We start from the raw sequence: 26,564 nt of genomic DNA, 5'->3' as shown, positions 1-26,564 counted from the left end.
TGTTGAAAAGTGGTTCATGTCCCTAGACATGTTCTGTGAGCAAAGCACATGTTCTGCAGTCTTATCACCTACTAATGCTGTCTATAAGACACCCCCTCCCCATCGTTCCCTTTTTGGCGCAAACGTTTTTTTTTCTTATTTGCCATTTTTTGTTTATACTTTTGAATTGTTTTGTTTGCAATGATTTTTCTGGGCTGTTTTAACGACCAAACAGCCCATAATCTAGCTGGTCCGCCTCTCCTCTGTGTTTAATTTGCCGAATGCTAATTGGCTTGTTTTCAGTGCAGATGAACGGGAGCACAAATGGAAAGCAAAATAATTTAAAGAACTTTACCTGTGGGAGCCCTTGCAGCATGACGGAGTTGAAGAGATTTAATGGGGCTAAATACTGGTTTGAATTGTATTCTAAAGCTAATGGAACATCAATGATATCCCATGATCCCCCGGGAGACTGAAATCTGACTCATGACCCCAGCGCATCTGTTTTTTTTTTTTTTTTTTGTCATCGCCCCCCCACCGAATACGGCTGGGAAACCGAGATGGATGCGGCTACTTCCAGACCGCTATTACTCAGGAGGCTGGGAAATTTGATTGGCTGTTGCAATTTGAGCAGAATCATTCGATTTGAGAGCAACACAAAGATAAGATATCCAATTATCCAGACAATTTGCGGGGTTGGCTCCCGTTGCTATGGAGACGCCTGTTGGAACAAATGAAATTTTAAGCAATGAAATAATCTTAAAGTGCGTATGGGAATCGGCGAATTTGTCGCTGGCACTTGGCTAAATTGAATATAAGCTTGACATGCGATTGTATGACATTGATGCACTGCCGGTGTATTAGGTTTTCATGGTCCTGCAGTGCCTCCAGGAGCGCTCTGTGTCCTGAGTGGGATCACACGGCGACCACCCCTTGTGGGGACCCCGATGCGGAATGTTCCGCCTAACTCGTGGTGGTGTGCTTTGGGGTATGATTTTAATAGCTCTCCAAAAGATGCTGGCAGGTCAAATTTTAGGGGGGGTGGCAAGGCTGTCAGTGGCTAACGGGCTGGTGGTAAACGCTGGGGGGGTGTGCATACAGTCCACTCCCAGGTGCTCTCCGGGCACCAAGGCACGTGCAGCAGGAGGTCGTCTCTCTTCCCAGAGCCTGTAGGTAGAACTATGGCCTGAGGTGCTCAGTGTTTGTACCCCCTGGACTGAATCGTTAAGGTGCTCCTGGGTTCCTTATTTATCATATTTTCGAATTTCCCTGACCTTCTGATGTTAGCTTGATGGTACCTGGTGCTACTGAGGGCAATATGAAACCCCACTACCAAGTCATTCCCCTTCAACGGTTGCAGAGCCATAATTCCCGTCTGAGAGGACAGCTGAATGTCCTCTGCCAGCCGTTACCCCAGGATGCATGGATTCACAGAGCCGCTTAGCGTGGGCTGAGCCCTGGCACGGCGTGGTACAAAGGCTCCCCCGTTTGCCTTACCCTGCGGTGAAAGTTACGCCTGGGGGGACACGGCCACGCGTCGGGTGTCCTCGTCTTCGTGCTAATTGAGCTAACGGTGGAGGAGAAGTAGGGATTTTCCTGACAGAGTTTCCATCTCTGATCACGGCCTGGGCTTTGATGCTGGCTGGCGGACTGGGCCACGGAAGGAATGGAGAACGACCCGGGAGGGGGGGGGGGTGTAGTAGGGAAAATCAGTGTTTCATCAGAGATGCGCTGAAAAACAGGGCTGCGGCATGTGACCTCGGGACCGCTTAATTACCCAGGGTTAACCTGTTTACCTAACCGCCCGAGAGGCATGCTGTAACCGTGCGCAAAGCCCTGAGAGGAAGGGCGGGGAGGGGGGGCGTCGGTTGGCAAATCAAAAGGCCGTCATTGTGGCTAGGGGTGTGTGAATGGGCCGGCTTTGTCACTCTTTGATGGGCCCCCCGCCCCCCCAAAGAAATGGATGGGGATGCTCAAGAGGGCTTGCAAGCATAGACAATTAAAAGGCACTTGAGGTGCTGTGCTGGGAAAGCCCCCCCCCCCCCCGGGTACTCTTATACAGGGAGCTAAAGGGGCTCAGAACTGCTGCTTCCTCAAGCTGCTTATGCCTGTTAGGAAGTATTCAGGCTTTATCTCAAAACTCTGTGGGTTTTGTACTTTGGGGGGGGGGGGTGGTGTGTCATGTTCAAATCAGACATAATTTTTTTCTTAGATTATAATTTTTTGGACTTCATCTCTTTATGAACCCGCTGAGCTGCGACTCGCACCCGCAGTGCTGGGGGTTCTGCGTGTGGGTGCATGTGTCTCTGTCCACCTGTCTCTGCATGCCAGCAGTCTGAAGATGGGATTAACTTGGCATTTCGGCCCTATTTCCTCGTCAAACTTGTTTGCGCTTGTGGTTTTAGGCTGAGCCTCTGTTTATCTCTCATAACCTAAACTGAAACCTCGTTGGTTTGGTGTGATCCTGACTAATATCGGGATCTGGTTGTCTTTTTGCGAAACACTCGAAGCATGTTAGGTAATATGAGTGAGTTTTGTTGTTTTTTCTTTGTAAGTTACTTATTTTATTTTAATCGGTCTGTATTAATGTGTCCGTCTCTCTCCCCCTCTGTCCCCCTAACAGACGGAGATCGCCAAGAGGCTAAACACAATCTGTGCACAAGTCATCCCCTTCCTCTCTCAGGAGGTAAGTCGCCTTGGCTTGTGTTGGTGTCTCATTGTGGGCGTGGCTTCTGTGCCATGTGACTGACCCACTCCCTCCCTCTGTCTGTCTGTGTTTGGCCAGCATCAGCAGCAGGTGGCTCAGGCCGTGGAGCGCGCCAAACAGGTGACCATGGCCGAGCTCAACGCCATCATCGGGGTACGTGGACTTCCTGGTCTGCCTCCTACAGTGTGTATACCTCTTCTGTTACCCTCTTTTTTTGTGGGCTGGGGAGGGGAAAATGTTTGCATAAAGTACCAGTCCTAATTTGGGGAATATAAACCAGGTGTCCAATAATAAGTAATAAGTCAACCAAGTGGACACGTGGGTAATTACTCCTGTGATTCACCATGTATGGTACAGCTGGCAGATCTCAGGGCGCTTTTCCACAGCACAAAGTGCGGCACTTTCGGGACTTTCGCTTTTCCATTGACTTCCGATTGAGTACCAGTACCAAAAGTGCCAAACCAGCTGGGGTGGTACTTCGGTACTTTTGGGGTGGGACTGGCAAACGTATTTGCTGTCGATTTGGTTATGCAAACAGCTTGCAGCTGAAACACAAAATACAACCGGCATCTTTTGAAACACACGGCGAACAGCGAGCAACTAAATAAAAAGCAGTAGAAACAAAAATATTAAAGTATTTGCCGTAATAGTAAGCCGCTTGGAAGAAATGTGGCAGACGCGAAACACCGAACAGTGCCGCTTGGGAGAAAAAAAAACTTAAGCAGGACTACAGGAAAGTGAAGGATCATAATAACGTTTAAATTCAGCGAACGAAATACCACACCGCGCTTTGTGATGATGTCAGTCAAGGGCGGTCACTGATGATGTCATTTGGTGCCGGGTACCAGTTTTTACGCCAGTGGAAAACCGACACAAAATAAGTACCATACTTTTGGCCCTTTATGGAAGTACCAAAGGTACGGTAGCTGGTGCGGTGGAAAAGCGCCCTCAGTGTTACCCTAATCTTAAGTCATTCCTCAGATACAGGTACGGAATTTTAGACATCTTGAGTGCCTGGTTCACTCAACTGAAAAGTGAGGTCTCGTGTTTGGATATATTCTGCCATCCAATTGGTCCTGCCAAGATCACATGACCCTTTAATTAGAATGGGTGTGGCCAGAGTAGTCTGGGGTCACATACTTGGAGGGCTGAGTTTGTGGTTGAAGGGAACGGGCATTTTTTCTTATTTTTCTCCTTTTTTTTAATGACACGTATAATACTTGCGTAAAACTCCCCTACTGCAGATAAAAGATGTTTAAGATATTTTAATCCTTTGCCTAAATGAAGTTTTGGGATGGGAACTTCTCTGCTGTGTTTCCGTCTCCTCTGGAGGCCTGTGTGCGGCCGCATCACAGCGATGGTCTGAGAGCGTGACGTCTCACGGCGTGCCCCGTGCCGGGGGTGTTTACATTATTTTGTGGCGCGTTCTGAAAAGCCAGGCTTGTGTGCAGGGATTTAAACGAGCCGTCACGCTGAGATTGGTGCAGGTCTCCTGGCTCTTTGAGGACGTGTGGGGCTTCGTCTCTCCCTTAATTTTATCTTTTATTTGAGCTGACGGTTGCTATGCTTTTGGCGTCCACGTTTATCGGAATTAGCGCCTCTTACAGCTAGCTGCTCTTCCCTTGTACATCAACAAGAGCCCCCCCCCCCCTCCAATCTCCTTTCCTGAGAAAGCTTTTGGCCTTTTCGGGTTGATTAGAGATATAGGAGGAATGGTGTTTGGGATGAATGGTTGAGGTGGGGGTGGGGGGCTGGGAATTAGCCACGGTGGTGGAAATAGACCTTAGAAAACAACCTCGAGCATTATCAGCTTGAGAAGACTCAAATGAGTCATTTATCAATTTCTGTTAATTGCTTGTGAGGAGGTGCCCTGCTGGGCGCAGTGTGTTTCCCAGACACTTTGTGATGATAATGAGACATGAGGCAGCGGGGATTAGTGCTGCCGCCGTCACCGTCACTGCGCTCGGCCTGCTGACAGCTGCACAATGGACCCTAACCCATCTGCACCTACGGCCTGCGCCCTCCGCTCACCCCCCCGTTTATCTGCCCCGCCGCTGTTTACTTATTTATTGTGTGTTTTTTTTTTTTATGGGTGCGTGAGGGTAGGGGGAAGGGGATGTTGCTGTGGTTGGGGGGGGGGGATTAGCATGGGTATGAGAATCGGTCCGGGCCTTGAGTCTCGGGTGTCTCTGTGCCGGGCTCGCTGCGGGCACGCCGGCTATAAGCCATCGGCAGTCAATTAGGTGAAATAAAGTCGAGGGGGGGAGGGGTGACCTTCGAGTCCCTCTAATGGTATCTTCTCCTGTGAATTGCTCCGCCGGATTTTCAGCTTAAATCTTATTCATGCGGCTTTATAATACTTGACAGCTTAGCCTTGCATAAACATTGAGTCCCTTTGTGGATGCCCACACACACACACACGCACGCGCACACACACACACACACACACACACACACACACACACACACACACACACACACACACACACACACACACACACACACACACACACACCTGGCCTTCTCTATGACCCCACCCCCCGAATCACCTCCTGTTGTAATTTCCTACATTGTTTTTATTGAGCTTTTTTTAAATTTAAGGTTCATGCGGCGGTAAAGGAGATGGTCACTTGGGGGTGGGCGTAGCCGGTCTCCATGGCACAGCTGGGCAAGCCGGGTTTGTACCCGTGGGTGACGCGGCTCCTGTCACATGCAGGCCTGTGATAGAAACACCTGCTTTAATAGCACATTACGGGGGCTGCAGTAACGGCATTGGCCTCTCCCATCACTTGATCCTTCTTGGTCTATTTACACGCGTTACAAAATTTGTCTTGTAAAATCCCGGCTCTCGCTCTCTCTCTCTCTCGCTAAATGTGATTTATTTCCCACGTCTAGCGAGCGGGCGGGCGGGCAGCCTCGCCAACGCCGCCCCTCTCTGCTTGGAGAGCGGCCATTTGCAGCCCTAAGTGTGCTTTAAAGTGCTGTATAATGACGTTTTTGAGCACAATGGCTTTCACGCGTTGCTGCTCCCCTAATTCGCTGTGAAAGAGATGTGTGTGCATCCTGACAGTCAAAGGCACCCCCCCCCCCCCACACACACACACACCCGCCAACCTTTGTGTCCCCCTCCCCCCCAACTCCGCCTTTCAACCCGATGAAAGCCCGCCTGACGAGTCGCCCCCCCCACGATAGCAGCTGGCTGGCCCCGGCCCCCCCTCCCCAGTCAATCGCAGCTGTCATTATTGTTGAGGATTTGACCCCAGCGTAGAGCAGTGTAGGGGGTGCTGAAGAGCTGTCACCGCAGTGATGTTTGGGTTGGGGGTTTGGGGGGGGGCAGTGTGGTTTGGATGGCTATTAGCGAGTGGCTCAGAAGATGGGAAAAGAGGGGGGAGGGATAATGGGATGTGTCGTCCTGTAGGGGGGGGCAGGCTGTTCTCAGGAATGAGCTGAATGGATGCAGGGCTGGTAATGTTAGTGTCTCACTTACCTTGCTAAATCAGCGCTGCAATTCCTATGAAAGGATGATGGGTGTTTTTAGCTGTATCACTTGCTTAATAATCGCTGCTTCAAACACTGGGATCTTAATGGATCTTTACTGATAGTTTAATAAAAGTTTTTATTTTTGTCTCGTAACAAAGTGTTTGGCTCGTGGCGAATCCCACCGGGACCGTGTGGTCCTGCTGGGTGCCGATTGGTATGTGAGATGTGATCAGCCCCCCCGACGTGTCGGTCAGAGATGCATTGACGGCCCTTCTCATCTCCGCAGCAGCAGCACCTCTCGCACGGCCACGGCCCCCCCGTGCCACTGACCCCCCACCCTGCTGGACTGCACCCAGCTGGCCTACCTCACCTGGGGGGCAGCGCCAGCCTGCTCGCCCTGTCCAGCGCCCTTGGGGCCCCGCCCCACCTGCCTGTCAAGGAAGATAAGAAGGGCAGCCATGAGTCGGACCACCACAGAGGTGAGCGGCCAGGCAAGATCGATTAGGCCGGTTTGGGGCAACACCCGGACTTACCCCCCACCCCCCCCCACCCCCCGCTCCCGCTGCTCGTGGCTCTCACTGGCATCGCCTAGATTTATTTTTTTAACTGCGGTTTCTCAAGGTTTCGGTTAAATCCGGAAGTCTGAACAAAGCGAGGAAAAAGACAATTGCCGTCTTTTGCAAACACCCCCCCCCTGCTTTTTTTCCTTTTCAAGATGCGTTAAGGTTTTTTTTTCTTCCTCAGCTACTGTGCAGAAAATAAATATTTCTAGCCACTCGGAAGACAGGAGGTCCAAAGAGGCTTTCTATGAGGCCTGAGCCCTACCCCCCCCCCTCCCCCCACCGTTTCAATCATCCTTATTATGATTTTAGTGGGTTTAGGCTGTGTTCTGCTTGCTGTATTGAACTTAAGGAATGCTTTGTGCAGTGCTCCTGTGTTGTCGTTTCCAAACGACGTAAAGGAGAAGGTTGTCGCATAAAAGAATATTTTCACTTTAAATTGCATATTAAACTGAGTTATTCAGGTTTAACAATCATGTAAACGGCAGCGTGAGTCTATACCGTGAATCAGATCTGCTTTCGGAGTTCTCGGGGGCAGGACTGGCTATTTTTACAGACGTGTACAATCACGTGTCGCTTTTCCAAGAATTGTTTAGAATTTTGTTTGTTTTTGTTTTTAATTTTGAAGGTGTTAAGGTTGTGTGTAGCTCCACAGCGTTCCTGGAAAGCCAGGCGTGGGTGTGATTTTATTTAAGAAGAAAAATGCTTTTTTTTTTTTTTTCTTTCTCTTTTTTTTGTACTACAACCAAAACAGAAATGGAGGCACATGCCCAGTCGTGTTTTGCGGTTGACTTTAATGTCGCCGCTGCCGTCGAGGGTTGGTCAGGGGTCGCTGATAGGCCCGACCCGGGCACCTGTAGCAGGTGCCGAGGGCTGTAGCCGGGACTTCCATGGCCAAGGGGGAGGGGGGGTGGGTGGGTGTCTTTATACTGTAACGACTGACAAGAAATTGCACTTGAGTCTATTTAAAGAAAAAAAGTAATAATAAAAAAAAAAATCCGATTTGACTGGTAACTTATTATTTGTATTAACTGCAAATACTGGAGCAGCAGCATTGGCTGTGATGGTTACGATGGGACGCATGTAAACAATAAACAATTCTAGAGAAATGTGCTGTATTAGGGTTGTTTGGTTTGTATAAATAAAATCTGATGGAAAACCTTGCATTGGCCCTGTGTTCCTAATTTCATTTTTTTCTTTTTCGTTTCTGCCTTTGCGCCTTGTTTCTGAACGGCCGTGTTTGTGCGTTTCTTGGTAACCACGGAAACAGAGAGGCAGCCGAGCACAGTAAGTACCCTTGATCTCCTCTTCACTCGATGCTAAAGCTCATCTGTCGACAGGCCGTCCGCCTAGTCGCTAATTTCCGGTTATGATTGTGTTCTCTCTGCCACGCCTCTGCTCCCTTCCTACCCATCTTGTTGCTTGTGTACAGTAACCTATAGCAGAGCAGTTGGGGCACCTGCTGAACTTTAATAATGTGGTGGACGTACACCGTGGCAGCTGGCCGCTCTTGCATGCATGCCTTTTTGTCCTTCTGGGTTAATTCTTTAAATATTTAACATTTTCTTTTGTGTGTGTGTGTGTGTGTGAGCATATCGTTTTTCAGCGAAGGCTTCTGGGTGGAATGTCTGCCGTCAGTAGCTGTGTGTCCTGCGTCGTAGCCTGATGCTTGTAGATGTGTTCCTTGGGAGGTGTGCATAGGCTACCTGGCTACGCTGCACACTGTACTGACGGCGTCTGTTCTACGCAGAAGTATGTCGGCCTTAAGGCATTTGAGGTAGTGTCTGTGCCGTGCTGCCAGCAACCAGTTGGACCTGTTCCACTTCCTGCGTGGGGTGCTCCGGAAAGCGGGACTTCTGCGACCCCCCCGGACTCCTCCGTGGGAGCGATGACTTCTTGATATCAAAGAGGAGCAGGGAAGGCTTTTGCCATCACTTGACATTCAGGGGCACCGTTCAGGGAGTTTAGGTGTTAAGCTTCTGGCTCCGATTATGACGCATCAGCTGATGCGTGATGTCATCCAGGGCTGGATCCAGGTATAGGCGAACTAGGCAGCTGCCAAGGAGCTGTTTGGCACAAGGGGGCCCAGACAAAGCGCGTATATATGGGTAGGTTTGCCTGCAGCCCCTGAGCAGCCTGCGCCTGCGGTTGAAGTGGTGTTCATCACTTGTCTTGGCCGGGGGGGGGGGTCCTACCAAGTGCAGCTTTGCCTAGGGCCCCTGAAAAGGTAGAGCCAGCCCTGGTGTCACTGTGTGAGGGTTGACACCCCCCTCCCCCCAGTACTGTGAGTGGGTCGCGGGCGGATGTTACATGCAGACGCTCAATGACCGCAGTGCCACTGCAGGGGACTTTGGAAACACAGCGGTTATAAGCAGAGTGAACACCCCCCCCCCCCACACCACCCACTGGAGACAGATCAGTAGGCTGTATGCTCTAAGCTGTCGTCTTGGTCTTCTTCCTTCCCACTGTTGAGGCTGTATCGGTGGGCCCCAGTTCCTGCCCATCCCCCCCCCGCCCCCCCCGGTTGTCATGGCGTGGGGCCTGATCATAGACATGCTAATGTTCGGTCCCAGCCACATCTCACATCTGCAGCCCCTAATCCCGGGCCGTTGGGCTCCTTTGTCGTAAACAGCCAGAGGCCAAGACGTGTCAATCCTCTGTCAACAGCCCGGACAAAAGGAAGCCTAATTGAGGATTTACGGGTGCTTAAAACCCGCATGTGGATTGTCCTTGACTGTATAGATATCTCCCCTATGCAGTTTGAGTTCACCCCATCCAATCCGATGAAACTTGCCCGGAGGTTCTGATCCATTTCTGCCTGCCTCAGTACGAATCCAGCATGACGTAGCAGGCTGCTACAACAATGACCTAAGCCCTGAAGCAACCTAATGGTGAACCTTTTAAGCTGGATTTGGTGGTCGAGACCCGACGGTGTGAGCTAACCATGGTTGCCGCGTGGGGATACGTTAACATAATGGATTTTCTGGGGGGGGGGGGGTTTGCTTGGTGTATTTATGGCGCCTAGTTGCTCGTGCTGTTAGTCATCTCGGTGACCTCACTAGACTGCTGAATTTATTTTTGGTCCGTAATCCAGGAAGGCTCTGTCCTGTTGCAAGACTATTGCAGTGTTATGAAGGTGTTATGTGTGGAACACCCCCGGGGGCCATGATGGCTACAGTTCCAGGGAGGATCATTATATCATGGCTGCCTCCCTGTGGCCTCGTTCCTGGGTCAGTGTGGCCGTTCTCAGAGGGTGTTTTGTGTCAGAACCCTGCAGCGATTTCTTGTTGTGTCAAGTGGCGTGTCGTCATTTTAGTTTTTTTTTTTTTTTAAGTATTCATTGACCTCTGACCTTATAGAGATTTGTCTGAGCTGAATGTATTTTCTTCCCCAACGCATCTTGCAACTTATTTTTTTTAAGAAGCCACATCTATCAATATCAGCCCCTCGGAAGCCCTTGTAATCAGGCTTTTGCCCAGAAATTAACATCTGACGCAGGATTGATCTTCAGACGTGACTGGACTGTCAAAACAAGATCCATATCAGTTTAGCTGAAAGTCTGCCTCCAGGCGAACTGTCTGCCGACTTAAAATATGCTGCTGCGCGTAATGAAACTGGAAATCGGAAACGTAGCCCGCAGCCAGAGTAGTGCTTGTTCGTCTTGCTGCTTGGCGTTTTGATTGCCTTTCTCGGGGGTGCCGGCCAATCAGGGTTTATCAGCGCCGCTCTATCGATCATCGTTTGTTTATATATTTATTTTTTGGATTAGGTGTTTCTAGTAGTGTTTATTCGTCCCTGTATTCTGATTGGTCACTGGAGATATGTCTCCGCCCCTGCCTCTATCCGGCTCTGGGGTTCCTCTAACTCTGTGCTCCCAAACATTACTTGTACCCCTGTGATGCTCCGTAAGAGCATAACTCAAGAATGACCCAAACCTGCTGTCTGCCTGACCTTTGTGGTTGGGCTCTGTTTCCACTCTCGTCATGTACAGCATGTATCTCTCTGGCTGCTTAAGTGGCCGTAACTCAGGACGGTATGTGGCATCGCATGTAAATTCATACTCCCATGATGCACCTCAGTTTATGTGTGCAGCTTAGCCCCGCCCAGTTTTCTCCTCCACCCTGGAACCCCTTTCTTCATCGACGTGGTACAGCCGTCGCCATCTGCAGGTATCATTGGCCTCGGCTTCGTTTCGATGTGTGTAAGAAGCGTCGCGTACGTCTCTGAGAAGGGGGCGGGGCGAGTGCGGCACCAACGTGCCCCTGTCACTTCCGGCTCCTCCCAGCCTGGCGTCGATATGAGCCTTTGAGTGGGGCGAGGGATTCAACACCCCTGGGTGCTGAGGGGCAAGGTTGTGTGTTCACGGCTTTGCACGTCGATGAATTAAGAAGAAAAAAAAAAGGCTGTGGGTGGAGCATGTAACCGTGGTAACCTCCTATCACACATGTTGTTATTGGAGAGCTGTGAAATGTCAGGGTAAGCGCTAAGGACAGGCACGAATCGGAGGGCCCTGTCAGCGTGTGTGTTCCAGCGACAGTGGGAAATGCTCCCGTGAGGTTTAAAGGGTTTGACTCCCCCACCATGCTACAATCAAAATAAGGGGGTGTGGGGGACATGTTATGTAGCTGGTGCGACTGGATCATCTGTTTCTAATGTGTCGGATATAAATAAGTAGGTGAAACCTAAATTTTCAAATAGATTTTTGAAACCCAAATGATTATTTGAATATCAGGAATAGAGGGACTTTGCTGTGACCCTTGGCTGTTCCTCATTCCATTTTTAGCATGGGAGTTAAATATTGACCCTGTGATTTGCACAATCGTAAACAACATGGCAGATGGGGGGGCCGTGGTTGTAGGATCACTCTGTCACCCTCCCTCAGCAGCCCCCACCCAGCCCTCCAAATGAGGGTTTAGCAGGGTCTGGTGAAAAGGGTTTCCACACAACTTATTCAGCATTGTTCCTAGCATTTAACACATCACTGAACAAATTGCCTCCTTCGATATGTTAATCCCAGTCTTAAAAGAGCTCATTGTAACGTGTTTTAATGCTGCAGCCGGAGGGGAAACTGCGGTGGGGGGAGGGGGGTGACCAGGCAGGCAGGCAGAATTGTCATGTGACCTGAGAAACATCAAAATTGTGTGTATTTTGCGGGTCAGTACTTTATATTCTGAGGTCTTTTAAATAATTTACCCTGGTGTGAATACGGTCTTGGTCAAAAAAAGAAATTCTTTAAGCCCCTGACCTTGTGACCCCCCCCCCCACACACACACACAAGCACACACCCTATAGACTTGTTGTCCAGTGTCTGTGGATGCTGTGACACATTTTGTAGTGCAGAGTTTTTAAAGTGTATTTCACATAATGGTTCAGCGATAATCCCCATGGGGGGGGGGGGGGGGAATGAGCCCCCACCGACGCTGGGTGCTGCTCAGCTCCCAGCCCCAGAAAGAGGCGTTCTGCCCAGGATTAGTTTCATTTATCTGTGGCATTATAGTGATTTAGGCAGAGATGGGGGTGTGGGGGGAGTTGTGACATCCCCCCCCCCCTTGGCAAAGAGGCAAGTGCCATCCAGAGTGGTGCTGGCTGGGGGTGAATATTCATATGCCCTCTGTTTGCCACTTTTTTTTTTTTTAATTTTAAAGAAAATCCGGAGAGATGAGCGCGGGGAGAAGTTGCTTATTTGACAATAAGATTTGTCTCGTTAAATCTCCTTAACCGCGGCTTTGCGCAAAGCCGCCACAAGCTTTAATATGCAAATGGCACAACAAAAGTCTGTGTGTCAGGAGTAATATTAGCAGCTAATCTGTGACGGGCATGCTCATGAATATTCCGCTGGAATGCGTCTGTTTGCCAGGGCGGCGGGGTTGGCTGGGTGACCCGAGAGTGCGGGTTCTGATTGGAGCGGCAGGGCAGACTGTGAGCCTATCCTGACGATCAGGGTGAGCTTCCAGGACCCGTGGAGGTGTCACCTTGCACCCCTTTGATGTCTGCAGCATTAGCTCGGGCCATGGAAGGTTTTTTGTCACTTATCCACGGGGTCTCTGGACCCTGGGTGTTTTGGTGTGTGGTGGCGCAGAGGTTTGGTTGAAATATACTGAACCCTTTTCACCATCTCTCCCCCCCCCTCCCCCACCCACCAGAGTAACTCGCTGCTGGTGCCAGACAGCTTGCGGAATTCCGATAAACGGAGAAACGGACCTGAGTTCTTGGACCCAAAGAAGCGGAAGGTGGATGACAAGGACTCCAGCCATTACGTAATACGAAGCGCTAAATCCTCGCAATTCCATAATCGGCACGGGATGCCTCTGCAGCCCGTAGAGTAATTTACATCCATTCAGGCTCCATTACTGTAATCTGTTACTCCATCTATGAGGAGTTTATCATGGTGGAGCTTCATGCTTCAAGACACATGGTTGATTGTTCAGTCGCCTCCTGGCCAGCGGCCCATCTCCCCCCCCCCCCCGGCATCCCCCTTATTCTGCTGCCATGTTCCCACAGGACAGCGACGGAGAAAAAAGCGATGACAACCTCGTGGTGGACGTCTCCAACGAGGTTGGTGTCCTGGACCGCTGTGTGTGCGCGTGTGCCGCTCCTCACTGGGAGATGTGCCGCTCCTCACTGGGAGATGTGCCGCTCCTCACTGGGAGATGTGCCGCTCCTCACTGGGAGATGTGCCACTGATGCTGCAGAGACTCTGGCCGCCGTACCCAGTGTGCTACTGAGCTGCTGATCTGGGCCGCTGGACGCCTCCCTAGTTTGCCTGGTTCATTGGTGCCGATGGCCTTCGCTCTGGTTAGCCTCTGCTCCAAGAATCCCAAGAGCGCCTGTGTTTTAATCCCTGACATCTGAATCGGAAGCGTTTATTCGGTCTGATGCTCATGGCTTGACACCTCCTGCTCCGCTACGGCCGCAGGACCCCGTGTCTCCACGTGGGACGCCTGTGCCCTCACCCAGGGAGAATGGCCTGGACAAAACGCGTCTCCTGAAGAAGGATGCTTCCAGTAGCCCCGCCTCCACCGCCTCCTCTGCCAGCTCCTCCTCCCTCAAGTCCAAAGAGCTGGGCCTGGTAGGTGGTGACAGCGCCTGACCCTGAAAGGTCACTGCAATGGCTGCATTTAATGTAACTTTAGCTGGCAGCTGCCTGCAGATTAGCGTAGCATGACTGGCCTGAGGCCCGTCTGGTCTCAGGAAACCCTGTGAACACGGGGAGGCGCCGGGGGGCAAGACTGTAGGGTTACCTGGAGATAAATTCCTATACACAAGAAACAGTGCAGGGCAGCAGCTCCTGAGCCCCCTGTCGTGGTTTCAGTGTCAGTCTTTGCTGTAATGTGAGATTGAGAAGGGCTCTGCGGAGACCAGATAACACTTGTGGGCTACCTGGAACCGGCAGGGGTCCCGGTTCTGTGTGGCCCTCTGGATGCCTCTGTCTGTTATGTCCTGTTAGGTTGTCAAATCAACATTCAGGTTTTATTTTATTTTTTTGTCACTGATAGCACGAGAAAGCCAGCACGCCTGTGCTGAAGTCTAACACACCCACCCCACGGGGCGATGCCACCCCCGGGACCAGTGCCGCGCCCGGGCTGAGGCCCGGCCTCTCCAAGCCTCCCTCGCTGGAGCTGCCCCATCCACCCAGTAAGAGCGTGGCAACGGGACGCTGGCCCTTTAAGAGGACATGCTGGTGACTGAGCCAATCGCAGCATGGGAAATGAATGCATTTGGGGAAGATGAAAAACGCTGTGCTGAACTAATAATAAATAATAATAGTAATAATATGGGTGACGAAAAGCATCCTCCTAAAAGGCGTGCTTACCAACGGTGCTGATTTTAGTGCCGTTATCGTAAAGAACAGCCTGTTTGTATTTGAGATGAGTCGTTTTGTTCTGCTAACCTGGGTTGTGAGTGAGATCTTTTCATTGAGCTATTATGTATCTGTGCCCCTCTATGTACTGGTTCTGCCTTATTTAGGTTTATGTCACCGCTGTTGTTGCGAGGTGTTACCTACCCCCCCCCCCCCTCATCCTGCAGACTGCTGATTAAACCAGTCAGCGGGTTAAAAAAAATTAGCACAATTACTGCCCGGCCTTTTTATTTTTTTTAAGAAAACAGGTGGAAGTAATTAAGTCCTCATGAAGCCCCCTTGTTTACGCGCAGGCTTCTCCCTGGCCTACTTCAGAGGGTCCTCTGAGGGCCTGATCTGACCCTGCTTGCCTTCATGTCCCGTACGGACTGTTCACATGTGGATTCCACACACTTGCTGTTTGAATGTTCTTAGTGGGCAAATTCATCTGCTGTATGTCGGTCTGTCTGTGGTCATTTTCCCCCATGACTGTTGTGTGGCTGTCATTCATTCAGACAGTTAATGGTTTCTTGTTTTTGGATCTGCAGCAGCAGGCCTGCGGACCCCTCTTGCGGTGCCGGGACCGTACCCGGGCCCGTTCGGGATGGTGCCGTCCCACGCCGGCATGAATGGGGACCTGACCAGCCCGGGGGCTGCCTACGCCGGCCTCCACAGCATCTCGCCACAGATGAGCGCAGCGGCGGCAGCAGCGGCCGTAGCGGCGTACAGCCGCTCCCCCATGGTGCGTTGCATTTTTGTGCGCATATGTATACACTTGCCCCTGTAGCGGGCGCAGTACAAAAGGCCAGTGGATGGACCATTTCTGAAAGGCGAAGGTGTTTAGTTTGTCGATGCCCCCGCTTCGGTGGAAGTCAGCCTGCCTGTGTTGTGTCCTCAGCCAAACGCCCCCCGAAAGCTGACACGGTAAACGTTCAGCGTTAAACTCGAACCAAACGTGTTTTTTACCCTCCGCCCTGTTTAACAAGCGCCAGAATCTGCCCATGAAACCGTGGTCACCATCTGCTGCTTCCTCCCCCAGACTGGTACGTCTCCCATCTAAGCGTCTCTAGTTTCCCGTCGGCCGAGTGTGAGTACGGTCGGGCCGCGGCGCTGAAAGCAAACCGTCTTTGGCGCCAGCTTTTTGGAAATTCCGCAGTCTAGGTCACGAAAGGACCTGGCCCAGTGGTACACTGGCTTTGGGTGCGTTTTGGCAGACGCTCGTCCCTGTCCTTGTCGAGGGACGTGGCCCCAAAAAGTACTTTCCATTGGTCTTTTGGAACCGTTGGGTTTGTCTTGCAGGATGTGCCTCTCAGAGCAGCGTCGTGTCTAACTATGGGGGTGGGTTTCAGTATGTGCTGCGTTTCCATGGTGACTCCTGATTGAAACACGAGGCAGGCCCAGTTCCCTTAAAACGTCCCATTTCTCAGAAAAAGTCGTTATTGTGCTTACCGGCCCTGTTGCATCCTGGGTAGTTTCACTGAAGCCCTCCTCTTCCCTAGAGCAAAGTATTTATTAGCATATCAGGCTAATTTATCGAAGCCGTGGTCTGGAGAGCGTACAGCCTTATTGGGTTTAGCTGTGCACTTGGCGTCTCGGCAGGAAATAAGCATTCTGCTTTGGGATGCTTGTTTTACCCTATCTGCAGTAATTCTATTAGCGCAGGCATATTTTCTCGATATGTGGAAATAAGATTAAATCATCTTGCGCTGCCCATTTGTAACCCAAATTCAATTTGCAATTAGTGCTCATTTTTATATTAAATCTTTGCTTTAGAAGAGTCGCTTAAACAGTTTCCCAAAGCATATTTAAGATTCCGCATTTGCAAAATGCAGTTTTGCCTGTAGCCCCGGGTTCTGCATTTTTAAAAAGGCGCTGAATTGGAGGAGATGTTTTGGTGGAAATGTGGGCAGGGGGTGATGGGGGGATTGGGGCGGGCCTGTGTGAGCGTGTGTTTCCTGTCTACGCACATGTACACATGCCCTTAATCAGTCTTGATTGCAACAGCTGTTTCTTCTGTTTGTCTTTTGGATCAGGTTGGCTTCGACCCACATTCTCACATGCGAGTGTCTGGGATTCCTCCCAATCTGTCTGGCATCCCAGGAGGAAAGCCGTAAGTGAGCCCCCACGCCCCCCCCCCACCCCGCCCTGCATTCGACCAAACCGGAAAGTGGGACATCTCTTGTTTGCACAGGCCTTGTTATAAAGGTCAGCAATTTACAGTCATGCGTTGCTTAATGACAAGGATTATGTTCTGAGATCATAGAGTGTGCATATACAAACCTAGATGGTATAGCTACGGTATAACTACAGACCTGGGCTATATCGTGTAGCCTAAATAACGATAAAAAGTACAGTATAGCAAGTGCATGAACCAGTAACGATCATCGTCAAGCATTACCTACTGTGCGTAATTGTACACGCTGTACTTTTATACGACTGTCAGGATAGTAAGCTTGTTCACAGCAGCATCTCCACAAGCACGTGAGTACTGTCTTGCGCCATGATGTAATGATCGTTATGAGGACGCTAGGCTCCATGGGACCTGCATACTTTAAGTGGTTCATCGTTGACTGAAACGTCGCTATGTGGCGCGTGACTGTATTTCTCGGTTTTAGGTTTTGGGTGCCCTCTGCAAACTTTATTTAACACCATTGTAAACCCTCTGAACTCATGCCGACTTTTAATGAAAATGATTATAATGCAATATCCAATCGCCATTCTCCCTCACCGGTCTGTCAACTATATGAACTTATAGGGAGTTGGCTAATGCTATCCCCAGCCCTTATATTCATTAGTTGAGCATCAGCAGTTAGAAAGCAATCGGGGTGAACTCCTTACTGGATTGTTAAGTATTTTAATGATACTGTAAATGTTCGTGTTAAGTAGACTGTATTTGTCTGATAATGTGTAAAGTTTATATCGTTAACGAGTAAAACCCCATTGTCTCATCATTTTCCCATTTACATGTTTGTACCTTGTAAATTTAATACTTTGTTGTACGTTAACGGGAATTCTAAAGGTCACTGTCATTCAATGCAAAACACTTAAGCCTAATATCACGTTGGTTTCTTGAGTATCTTGGACATTCTGATCACCTGCTCTCACCGGACAACCTGTAGAGATTGCAAAGAGAGCCAGAGTAGGAGTTTCATTAGAGAGGTCACAAGTTTGGACTCCCACACCAGCATCCCCCAAACTGCAGCCAGGCGGGGGAGGGCCCATCCCGGTGTGAGGGTCGGTGTGAGGGGCGGGATAAAGTTTATTTCTCCTTCACCACTGGCCTCCAATCCTCTGCTTTGCAGAACTCGATCCATGTTTTCACAGCCTCACTGCAGGTTTACGGAGACACAGCGTTTGCACATCTTGAATTAAAGATGGTGTCCCCTACCTGGGGTAGAGGGGGGGGGCACAAGGTACTTCTAAATAAAAGACTCTGGGACCCCTGAAAAACATCTGTAAATGCTGATGCTTCTGCCTGAGAGTGACTGAATGTGTTTCCCATTAAGACGCACGCGGTGCTTGAGGGCCTCTCATTTCCGGCTTCTTTAGGGCCCACGGCCCCCCCTATCCTGCCGATACGAGAGCTGCCTTTTATTTCGTACCTGATTTACAGGGGAATTGGCCATGGGAGGCGACTGTCTGCCAGACGAATGAAACATTTAAGAGCTGCAGTGAAGTGACTCGCCTTGTGGGTCTGGCAGGATTAGCCAGTCGCCACATTAGCATCGATTTGTTGCCGGTTTGTGTTTCAAGAAGCCGCCATGTCCGTCCTCCCCTCCCAGGGCCTACTCCTTCCACGTCAGCGCCGACGGGCAGATGCAGCCCGTGCCCTTCCCCCCCGACGCCCTGATTGGCCCAGGCATCCCACGGCACGCCCGGCAGATCAACACGCTGAGCCACGGCGAGGTGGTGTGCGCCGTCACCATCAGCAACCCCACCCGGCACGTCTACACGGGTGGCAAGGGCTGCGTCAAGGTCTGGGACATCAGTCACCCTGGCAACAAGAGCCCCGTGTCCCAGCTCGACTGCCTGGTAAGCGAACGTGCCGGGCGTCTCTGTGGTTAAGGGGGTGTTGCCGTGACCCAGAAAACCAGGAAGCAAGGCCTGGCTGCAGAGTGCGCTGGGCAGGCCGGCGTGGGGGCAGGCCGGCGTGGGGGCAGGCCGGCGTGGGGGCAGGCCGGCGTGGGGGCTGTAGTTTCCCCAACTTCTCTGCACCTTCAAGGTCGTTCCTGTGATGGCATGTTATGGTGGGGGCTGTTAGTCGTCTTCCCACTGTCCTCGGCTGCCCCACAGTGTTCTGGATCTAATTAGCTGGCCCGGTTGTGTCAGGTACCACTGTGAGGTGGCCATGTCAGGTACCGTGTTTCCCCAGCTGCCTGGATGCAGCTTTCTCCCTCCAGGTAAAGTCCCAGCAGATGAACAGTAGTAATAGCTAGCAGAGTGCCTGGTGCTTAAAGCACACGCGTACCCCCCTCTGAAGAGTGCCCCCCCCCCATCCTTAGCCGTGTGGCAGCTGTCATTGACCTCCTGGCTGGGGTCGAGGATATGGAGAGGCGCGTACAGATAGTGTTTGTGTAAGGTGCTCACTGGAGCTGCCAGGACAAGCCCCCCACTCGTCCCGCGAGTGCTTTGCTTATTTATTTATTTAGCCCTTTCGATCTCGCCGGCGGATGTGGACAAGGGCCTCCAGCGTGGGGGCATCTCCACGTACGTCCGCTATCTGGTAATGAGATTTATGGAAATATGTGTGTCTGCCGCTGTAATCCTGACACCGGATGCATTTTTATCTTCCACCCCCCTCGCCTCGTTCTACACCCTCAGAACAGGGATAACTACATCCGCTCCTGTAAGCTCCTTCCCGACGGCTGCACCCTGATCGTGGGCGGCGAGGCCAGCACCCTGTCCATCTGGGACCTGGCCGCCCCCACCCCGCGCATCAAGGCGGAGCTCACGTCCTCGGCGCCCGCCTGCTACGCCTTGGCCATCAGCCCCGACTCCAAAGTCTGCTTCTCCTGCTGCAGCGACGGCAACATCGCCGTGTGGGACCTGCACAACCAGACCCTGGTCAGGTGAGAGCCCACGCCCATCGCCCCAGCGTACCTCAGCCAAAAAGCCTTCCCGGTGTTTCATCATTATACTGAGAGCATTGCTTCGGCCTTTCCAGGCCAGCTCCACCTGGCCCAGCAGGACACTGTGACCTGCGCCTGCAGGCTTTTTATTTTTTATTTATTTTTGCACGGCCTCTTACGGAAAATCTGATTAGAACTCCGAAATAAGCAGAACAGGTCCGGTGTTAGGTCACAGAGGGCCGAGGCTGCATCCTTAGCATCTGATACCCTGATGCTCCTGAGCTGGCCGGTAGCCCCCCCCCCCCGCTAGCCCTTCTGTCTGGGGGGGAGGTAGTGTGTCCTTACTGCTGACCTGCAGAGGCGTGTCTGAGCCACTCCCTCCTCCCTAGGGTGATGAGCCCTTCTGGACAGAAATGGTAAATGGATTGCGTTTATATAGTGCGTTTTCTACTTCTTTGAGCACTCTAAGTGCTTTACAGTTTTTGCCTCACATTCACCCATTCACACACCGATGGTGGACACAACGGTATGACCCCCCCCCCCCCCCCCCCTGCATGTGAGCCCCTTGTCCTGGGGGGGAGGGGGCTAAATTTAGAGGTCATGTTCTAGGAGGATCATCATCTTTTCAGCAGATTGTTTATATGGCTCTGTGATGTTGGAATTTGCAGCCTGCCCCCCTCCCCCAGTGCAGCATCTCTCAGTAAAAGTGTGGCTTCGCTGGAAGCCGATCCGTATAAGTGGATGTTCATGCCGGCGCTTATTTTTCCAGCTGCATCCTGGTGCGTTTTCCTCCCACCTGGGAAATGTTTACATAACATAAGCGCTCCGCATGCTACGCCGGGGTCTGTTTATCCAAACGCTCCAGCAGACGCCTTAGCGCGAAACAAAAAGGGCCACGTTTATACTGGCTCCAACACTAACAACGTGACCGTGTTTACCTTCGGCTCACTCAGGAAATCTTTATTCAGCCTGTATTTATTTTACCAGGCAGTTCCAGGGCCACACGGACGGAGCCAGCTGCATTGACATTTCCAACGACGGCACCAAGCTGTGGACGGGCGGCCTGGACAACACGGTGCGCTCCTGGGACCTGAGGGAGGGCCGGCAGCTCCAGCAGCACGACTTCACCTCCCAGGTAGGGCCCCGTCCCCTCGCCTTTGGCTGTCCCACACCCCCTTGCGACCCCTCCCCTTCCCTTCCCAAGCCCATTTTCCATCCGGGTAAGGTTACAGCGGCGCGTCTGGAAACCTGAACCGCTTTGATCCCGGCGGAAGTGGAGCCGTAATGTTGTTAGCCTCCCTGGAAATCACCCCAATGGTACGTTCCGGTACCTTCCTCCTCCTCGGTGTCTGTCTGGCAGGGATGCTCGGATGTGGCGACTGTCTCTTCAGGTTGCCTGCGCATTTCCTGCGTATTACTTCTGTTTTATAAATCCACATTTAAAATCAGCTGCAAACAAAAAATGTTTTGTGTTCCTATAAAAAAAATAAATGCAATGGAAGCATTTTTCTATAACTGCGACCGGCAGAGAGCACAGGTGTAGAATGAAATAGTAACTGTGTATTTAGCAATCAGTCATGTGGGGTCCCACCTTGGTCACTGCGTGTTAAGCGGAGGTCCACATGGTCCCGATGGATGCCCTGACCTCTGACCTCTTCGGCAGATCTTCTCCCTGGGCTACTGTCCCACTGGCGAGTGGCTGGCCGTGGGCATGGAGAGCAGCAACGTGGAGGTCCTGCACGTCACCAAGCCGGACAAATACCAGCTGCACCTGCACGAGAGCTGTGTGCTGTCTCTGCAGTTCGCTTACTGCGGTGCGTGTTCCCCTAATACTCTCCCCTGTCACACCCCCACCCTGTCCCTGACTGGCCTTTGGAGTGTGGAGGCACACGAGTGTATGAGCAGCCCTCCTCAGCCTGCTTCCTGGGGAAGGGATGGTGGTGAGGGCGCCCCCTATATCTGCCCCTGGTACTGAATTCTGAAATGGCATTTATAGTATAAGGTTGGACGATGCACAGTATTAACAGCAATGTTGTGTGTTATGCACATGCAATTCTCACGTTGCAAGGACTGCGTCAGCTGGGTTGAGATCAGGCTTTTTCGTTTTCATACTGGGTATGCTTCTTTTTTTGTTCGATTAAAAATCACAATATTTATCACAAAAACAAATCATATCAGAAAATATTTCCAAAGTCTCGCAGACCTATTGCATTATAGCAAATACATTATTTCTTGTCATGCCATCCAAATCCCGCCAAATCTCTTTTTCAAAGCAGGATCACAGTTGGGTCTCATTTTTCCACGCACCAATTATTACTTTATTTTTATTTATTTATTTTTACTTTGTTTACCATTGTTTTTCCTGAGCTTGTAACTGCACTGTTTCAAGGTGGCGGCTGTATTTTGTTTGCGAGGCAGGTTATTTGCATAAGTGATTGACAATAAACACCAAATTACTGAAGTACCCAATGAGCCACCCCAGCTGGTTTGGTACTTCTGTACTGGTACCGGACCAGAATTCAAAGGGAAAAAAGGCAGTACCCGGTGAGGTGGAAAAGCACCCATAGCTGAACTTCTGCATTTCGTCTGCAGGTAAATGGTTTGTTAGCACTGGGAAGGACAACCTCCTTAATGCCTGGAGGACACCGTATGGAGCCAGTATATTCCAGGTAAGAACCAGTCTGCACTGAGACCCAGCACTGTATGATAAAGCTGGTTTTTCAGTTAGATGCTTGGAACTTGTAATTATCTAGTATAAACAGCTTATATGGAGAGTGAATGCGTTCTGCGTGGACACAGGGCTTCGTGCAGTCTGGTGACTGGTGTAAGAAGAAAAACATTTTTCTCATGCTGAGTTTGTTGATATATTTGTAGGGTGATTCGAGACCGCATATGGCTTTGAACGTGGAAAATTGAACATGGAAGTGTTTATGTCAGTGGTACATAAATGCCTTTGTTCCCTTTGGCAGAGACCCGCTTAATCAAGTGTGACTTTTCATCTGGAATTACTTTAAAATGTATAATGAAAGTATTACAGGCCTTAAATGTTTAAAAATGTAAATGTGAACAGCTGTTCAGGGAGCGCCAAGCGTGTCAAGCCCGCTTTCCTGACCCAGTTCTGTTCTCCTTCATTCCCAGTCCAAGGAGTCGTCCTCCGTGCTGAGCTGTGACATTTCCGTCGATGACAAATACATCGTCACGGGCTCCGGGGACAAGAAAGCCACAGTCTATGAAGTTATCTACTGAATACCAAAGTTTTCTCCTCACCTGCCCTGCCCCCACCCTCCAGCGCCAGGTTTTTTTTTTTTTTTTTTTTGTAAACGTCTGATTTCCCAGAAGCCCCCGCTTGTCCCTCTCCACCCCTGGGACTCTGCGGCGGCCTTGGATGCTACAGAGACCGATGCAGGGATGGAGCCTCCGAGGGAGGATTTGGACCCACGGCACCGGAGTTTCTTCTGGGTGTTTATGCCCAAAGAGGGCCCCTATACCACCCCGCACTGGCCCTTAGTGACCTCTGACCTCCTGTGACTTGTCCCATCCATTTGTACCCATTACGTTTTGATGGCAAATGTACAAATTGTAAATATTCGGTTTATTACAGCAAATGCTTTAGTTACTGCAGGAATGTTTGGTATACGTCTTAAAGAATAACCTAGTATGGGTAACTCTCGATCTAAATGCTATCTAATATAATTTGAGGGATTCGTCCACACAGCAAATGTTTTTCTAACAATGTTTCACACTCGTTTTCAGAAATTTTGACTATGTTCAAGGTGTTTTCGCCTCTCTGGGTGTTGCTATGGTAATACGGGGCAGTGACCTGGTGACTTGCAGCTCTGTAATGAGGCCTCCTGCATGGGCCGGGCCCCGCTGTGCTGACGGAGCAGCCCTGGGCCCTCAGCCATGGCATGGACAGCATCGGCCTGTGGGGTTTCATAATGCAGATACAAGATAAGTAGTGAGGTCCCAGTTCTGTATTATCCCAAGAACGTTGTCTCCGAATGTGATGTATTAAAGTAAAAATGTTTAAAAAAAAGAAAAAAAAAGAAAATCCCGTCACATGTATTTCATTACAGAAAAGGATGGTCTACCATGACTACTGAATTTTACTGGAGGGTTTGAGAAGTAAATACATCACTGGGTGTAGAAACAAGCTAACCGAAATGACAGCAGACTGTGCCAACGCACTGTTCCATGCCTTGTGTGAAAGTATCTGTTTATTTGTACAGATTACAGAGGAAACCATAAAAAAATTCCTCCATGGAATAACTTTTCGGTTAATCACCTGGTTTCTTTGTGTGTTGGCGTCATTCCGGAGGGAGGTTATGATACATCTGCATGGCTTCGATACACCGCACCACGTTCTGGGAATCCACCTTTCTATACTTTATTTGACTTCTAACGTGCTGTAAAAATATGAACGAAACTCACCGCTGTGCTCGAAAGTGACTTGCATTCTTCCGAAAGCCTCCTCAGGTTGTCGTCGTCTATCCACGATGTTTTCCTGACCAGCGATGATGCTGGCGATCCCGGTTTTCCCGGTTTACTTCGGCTTGGGGCTCTTGGATATGCCAATGAGAGTGCGTTGCCCTGCCAGGGCGGATTCCAGCAGATCTGAACATTCGTGGGATTTCTAGTTTCTCTCGCTCCTCAGACACGAGTGTTTCCGGCTTCATACCAACCGATCCGCCCTGGAGTCCGTACAGAAGGCAGGAGTTGTTCCTGATGCTCTCTTCACAAAGCTTTTGCATGCAGCCAGTAATGCTGGCTCGTAGTTTAACTCCAAATGCAATCATGTTAAAATTAAACAAGGCCGCCTCCCTGTGCCAGCCAGTCCCCGAGTGGATCCAGTGAGCCGCCATGCATCGTGCAGTTTGCCATCGCATTTGTTACCGTGCAGCAGTCGTGACAAGGAGTGACCTGCAGACACGACGTGGATGCTCGCAAGTTGTCATTTGGGATCAGAGGTCAAGGGCTACTGTGTGTTTTCGGAAAGCTAAAACAATGCCGCGGGCATTTCCTCATTGGAGGGGTAGGAATGGCAGCTCTCGGGTTCACTCACCGCCAGGAACCTGAGTATGGAAATTCAGGATCGCTTCCCTTTTTCCCTCTCTGAAGTGCTTTCATTTTTTCTGCATATCTGCTTTTTTTTGTCAAATTCTTGGCACAACCACCGGACTTCTGTTTTTTTTTTCTTTCCAAAACTGGTTCTCATTTATCGTTTACTCTCGGATTGGGGGTGGGGGGGGTGAAGGAAAAAATGGTTGAGGGAATTGAACGGTCCAATTGGGTCACTTCGTGTCTGTCTGCCTGGCCCTTGGCATGTGAGATTTGTGGTTTCTATGACGGTGTGGGAGCTTATGCCTTGTTCACCTCTGGAAGGTTCCGTCTGACTTGTATGACAAATTAAGCATCATAAAATAATGTGATTTCATTTTAAACGTGCCCTATATCAGAAAAAGCATCAAATATGAAAGCTCTGTGAATAGCGCATTTGTTTATCTAAAGATCTGATAGCAGAATGGATTCTGTGTTCAGTTCTCAGCTGACCTCTGAATGCTTTGCTCTCATCAGGAGACAGGCCTTGTTATCAGCCCATTTCATTGAACCGGATTGAATAATTAATCAAATTTCTGCTCTTCGGATATGGCAGATTATTCCTGCCCATGTAACATGAGCTGGCGGAGGACTGTGGGAAAGGACAGCAGTACGGCATTATGGAGCTGGGAAGTTATTTAGGCGAACAGCGGGACGCCAAGATGAGTCCTGCCTCACTGCTGAGTGCCTTTGTGTCTGGCTGCCCACGCCCTGTGTACGTGAGCCTGCGGGAGATTTTACCCAAACAACCTACACAAGCGTTTACTGGACTTAAAGTGGAAGATTCCATGCGCACCCCACCCTCGTTGAAGGAAGGTCTTTTTAATTGGCTCCGGGGGGAAATGGCCATAGTTGGGCTCATGCGGGATGTTTATTGTTGGCCACACGCTGCTTGGTTAATGTGCTTGTTTCATGCACTAAGATAAATACCCTCAGCTTCACTCGCTCGGTGACACTGAGACCTTGTACAGGAAGTGTCACCGGCCAGTAGCTGACGAGTTGGTCCTTCCCGGTCGGAGCCTGAAGCTGAGCTGGATCAGAAAGGAGGTATGGAGAGCCCCCACCGGCCAGGAGGAGGAGAGGAGATGGGCCGGGGGCAGCACAGGAAGACAGGGTGTGGACTGGCAGCCCATCTCCCACCTGCAGGGGGTCAGGCAGCACTGCCACTGCGGAGACAGTCACGCACTGATTACCCCCCCCCCCCCCCCCCCCCCCCCGCCGCTCCCGTCATACACAGTTAGCTTCCTGAGCGAATGGCCGGGAACCAGCCGACAGATTGCAGGAAATTGCAACTCCAGGCCCCCCCTGGGAGAAGAAAGAGAAACAAAAACAAGAAACAAAGCAGCAGAACCTCACAACGTGCCCCCCACCCCGCCCTCGGCACAGCCACCGCTGATACTGCTGCCCCTTTCACACGTAGGAGGACAGCTGTAGGCCTCATAGGGGGGGCAGATGAGGCACTCTAAGTCTTCTCCCGCCCTCAAATGGCCACTGTAACAGAGGGGGGGGGTGTATCCTTTTTAGTCAGTGAGGATGGGGTTTATGCGTCCTTACAGATCATTCATTAGCCACTTAAAGAGCACCTCCCAGCTGCAGGATCAATCATCAGTAAAACCACATTCCTCCAAGTAAACAAGACACCAGATCTCTAATGAATGCTGAAAAACGATCCCTCAGGGATCCACCTGGGGGATCAACCACAGTCTGCGTACTGCATGCCTATCTTGGGCACGATTATAAACCCTCATAAAATAAAAACTGATCAAGTTTAATTTACTCTGTAACAAGCATGGGAACGTTTCAGCTTCCTGCTCTGCGGGTCCCTGGGTGTT

The 26,564-nt window shown here is 50.6% G+C and overlaps 1 protein-coding gene across 4 annotated transcripts in view; it reads left to right on the top strand.

The window, feature by feature from the left end:
* LOC125716327 (transducin-like enhancer protein 1) overlaps nt 1-23,916 on the top strand; it is a 32,516-nt gene extending 8,600 nt beyond the window's left edge. The window contains exons 5-20 of one of the 4 annotated variants that reach the window (XM_048988518.1): nt 2,603-2,665; nt 2,765-2,839; nt 6,456-6,645; nt 7,997-8,013; nt 12,870-12,983; nt 13,228-13,281; nt 13,643-13,795; nt 14,223-14,361; nt 15,115-15,308; nt 16,600-16,676; nt 18,349-18,598; nt 19,388-19,635; nt 20,623-20,770; nt 21,299-21,449; nt 22,228-22,304; nt 22,774-23,916. In XM_048988518.1, coding sequence (XP_048844475.1) covers nt 2,603-2,665; nt 2,765-2,839; nt 6,456-6,645; nt 7,997-8,013; nt 12,870-12,983; nt 13,228-13,281; nt 13,643-13,795; nt 14,223-14,361; nt 15,115-15,308; nt 16,600-16,676; nt 18,349-18,598; nt 19,388-19,635; nt 20,623-20,770; nt 21,299-21,449; nt 22,228-22,304; nt 22,774-22,881 — 2,058 coding nt within the window. In that variant the 3' untranslated portion in view covers nt 22,882-23,916. Of the gene's footprint in view, nt 1-2,602; nt 2,666-2,764; nt 2,870-6,452; nt 6,646-7,996; nt 8,014-12,869; nt 12,984-13,227; nt 13,282-13,642; nt 13,796-14,222; nt 14,362-15,114; nt 15,309-16,599; nt 16,677-18,348; nt 18,599-19,387; nt 19,636-20,622; nt 20,771-21,298; nt 21,450-22,227; nt 22,305-22,773 lie in introns of all 4 variants that reach the window. The other 3 variants (XM_048988509.1, XM_048988501.1, XM_048988492.1) reach the window with 3 other exon arrangements.
* Nucleotides 23,917-26,564: the final 2,648 nt, after the last annotated feature.

This window comes from Brienomyrus brachyistius, chromosome 2, assembly GCF_023856365.1.
Source record: "Brienomyrus brachyistius isolate T26 chromosome 2, BBRACH_0.4, whole genome shotgun sequence".
Classification (NCBI taxonomy): Eukaryota; Metazoa; Chordata; class Actinopteri; order Osteoglossiformes; family Mormyridae; genus Brienomyrus; species Brienomyrus brachyistius.
The sequence above is the reverse complement of the archived record's forward strand: the minus strand, read 5'-3'. Positions and strand labels throughout refer to the sequence as shown.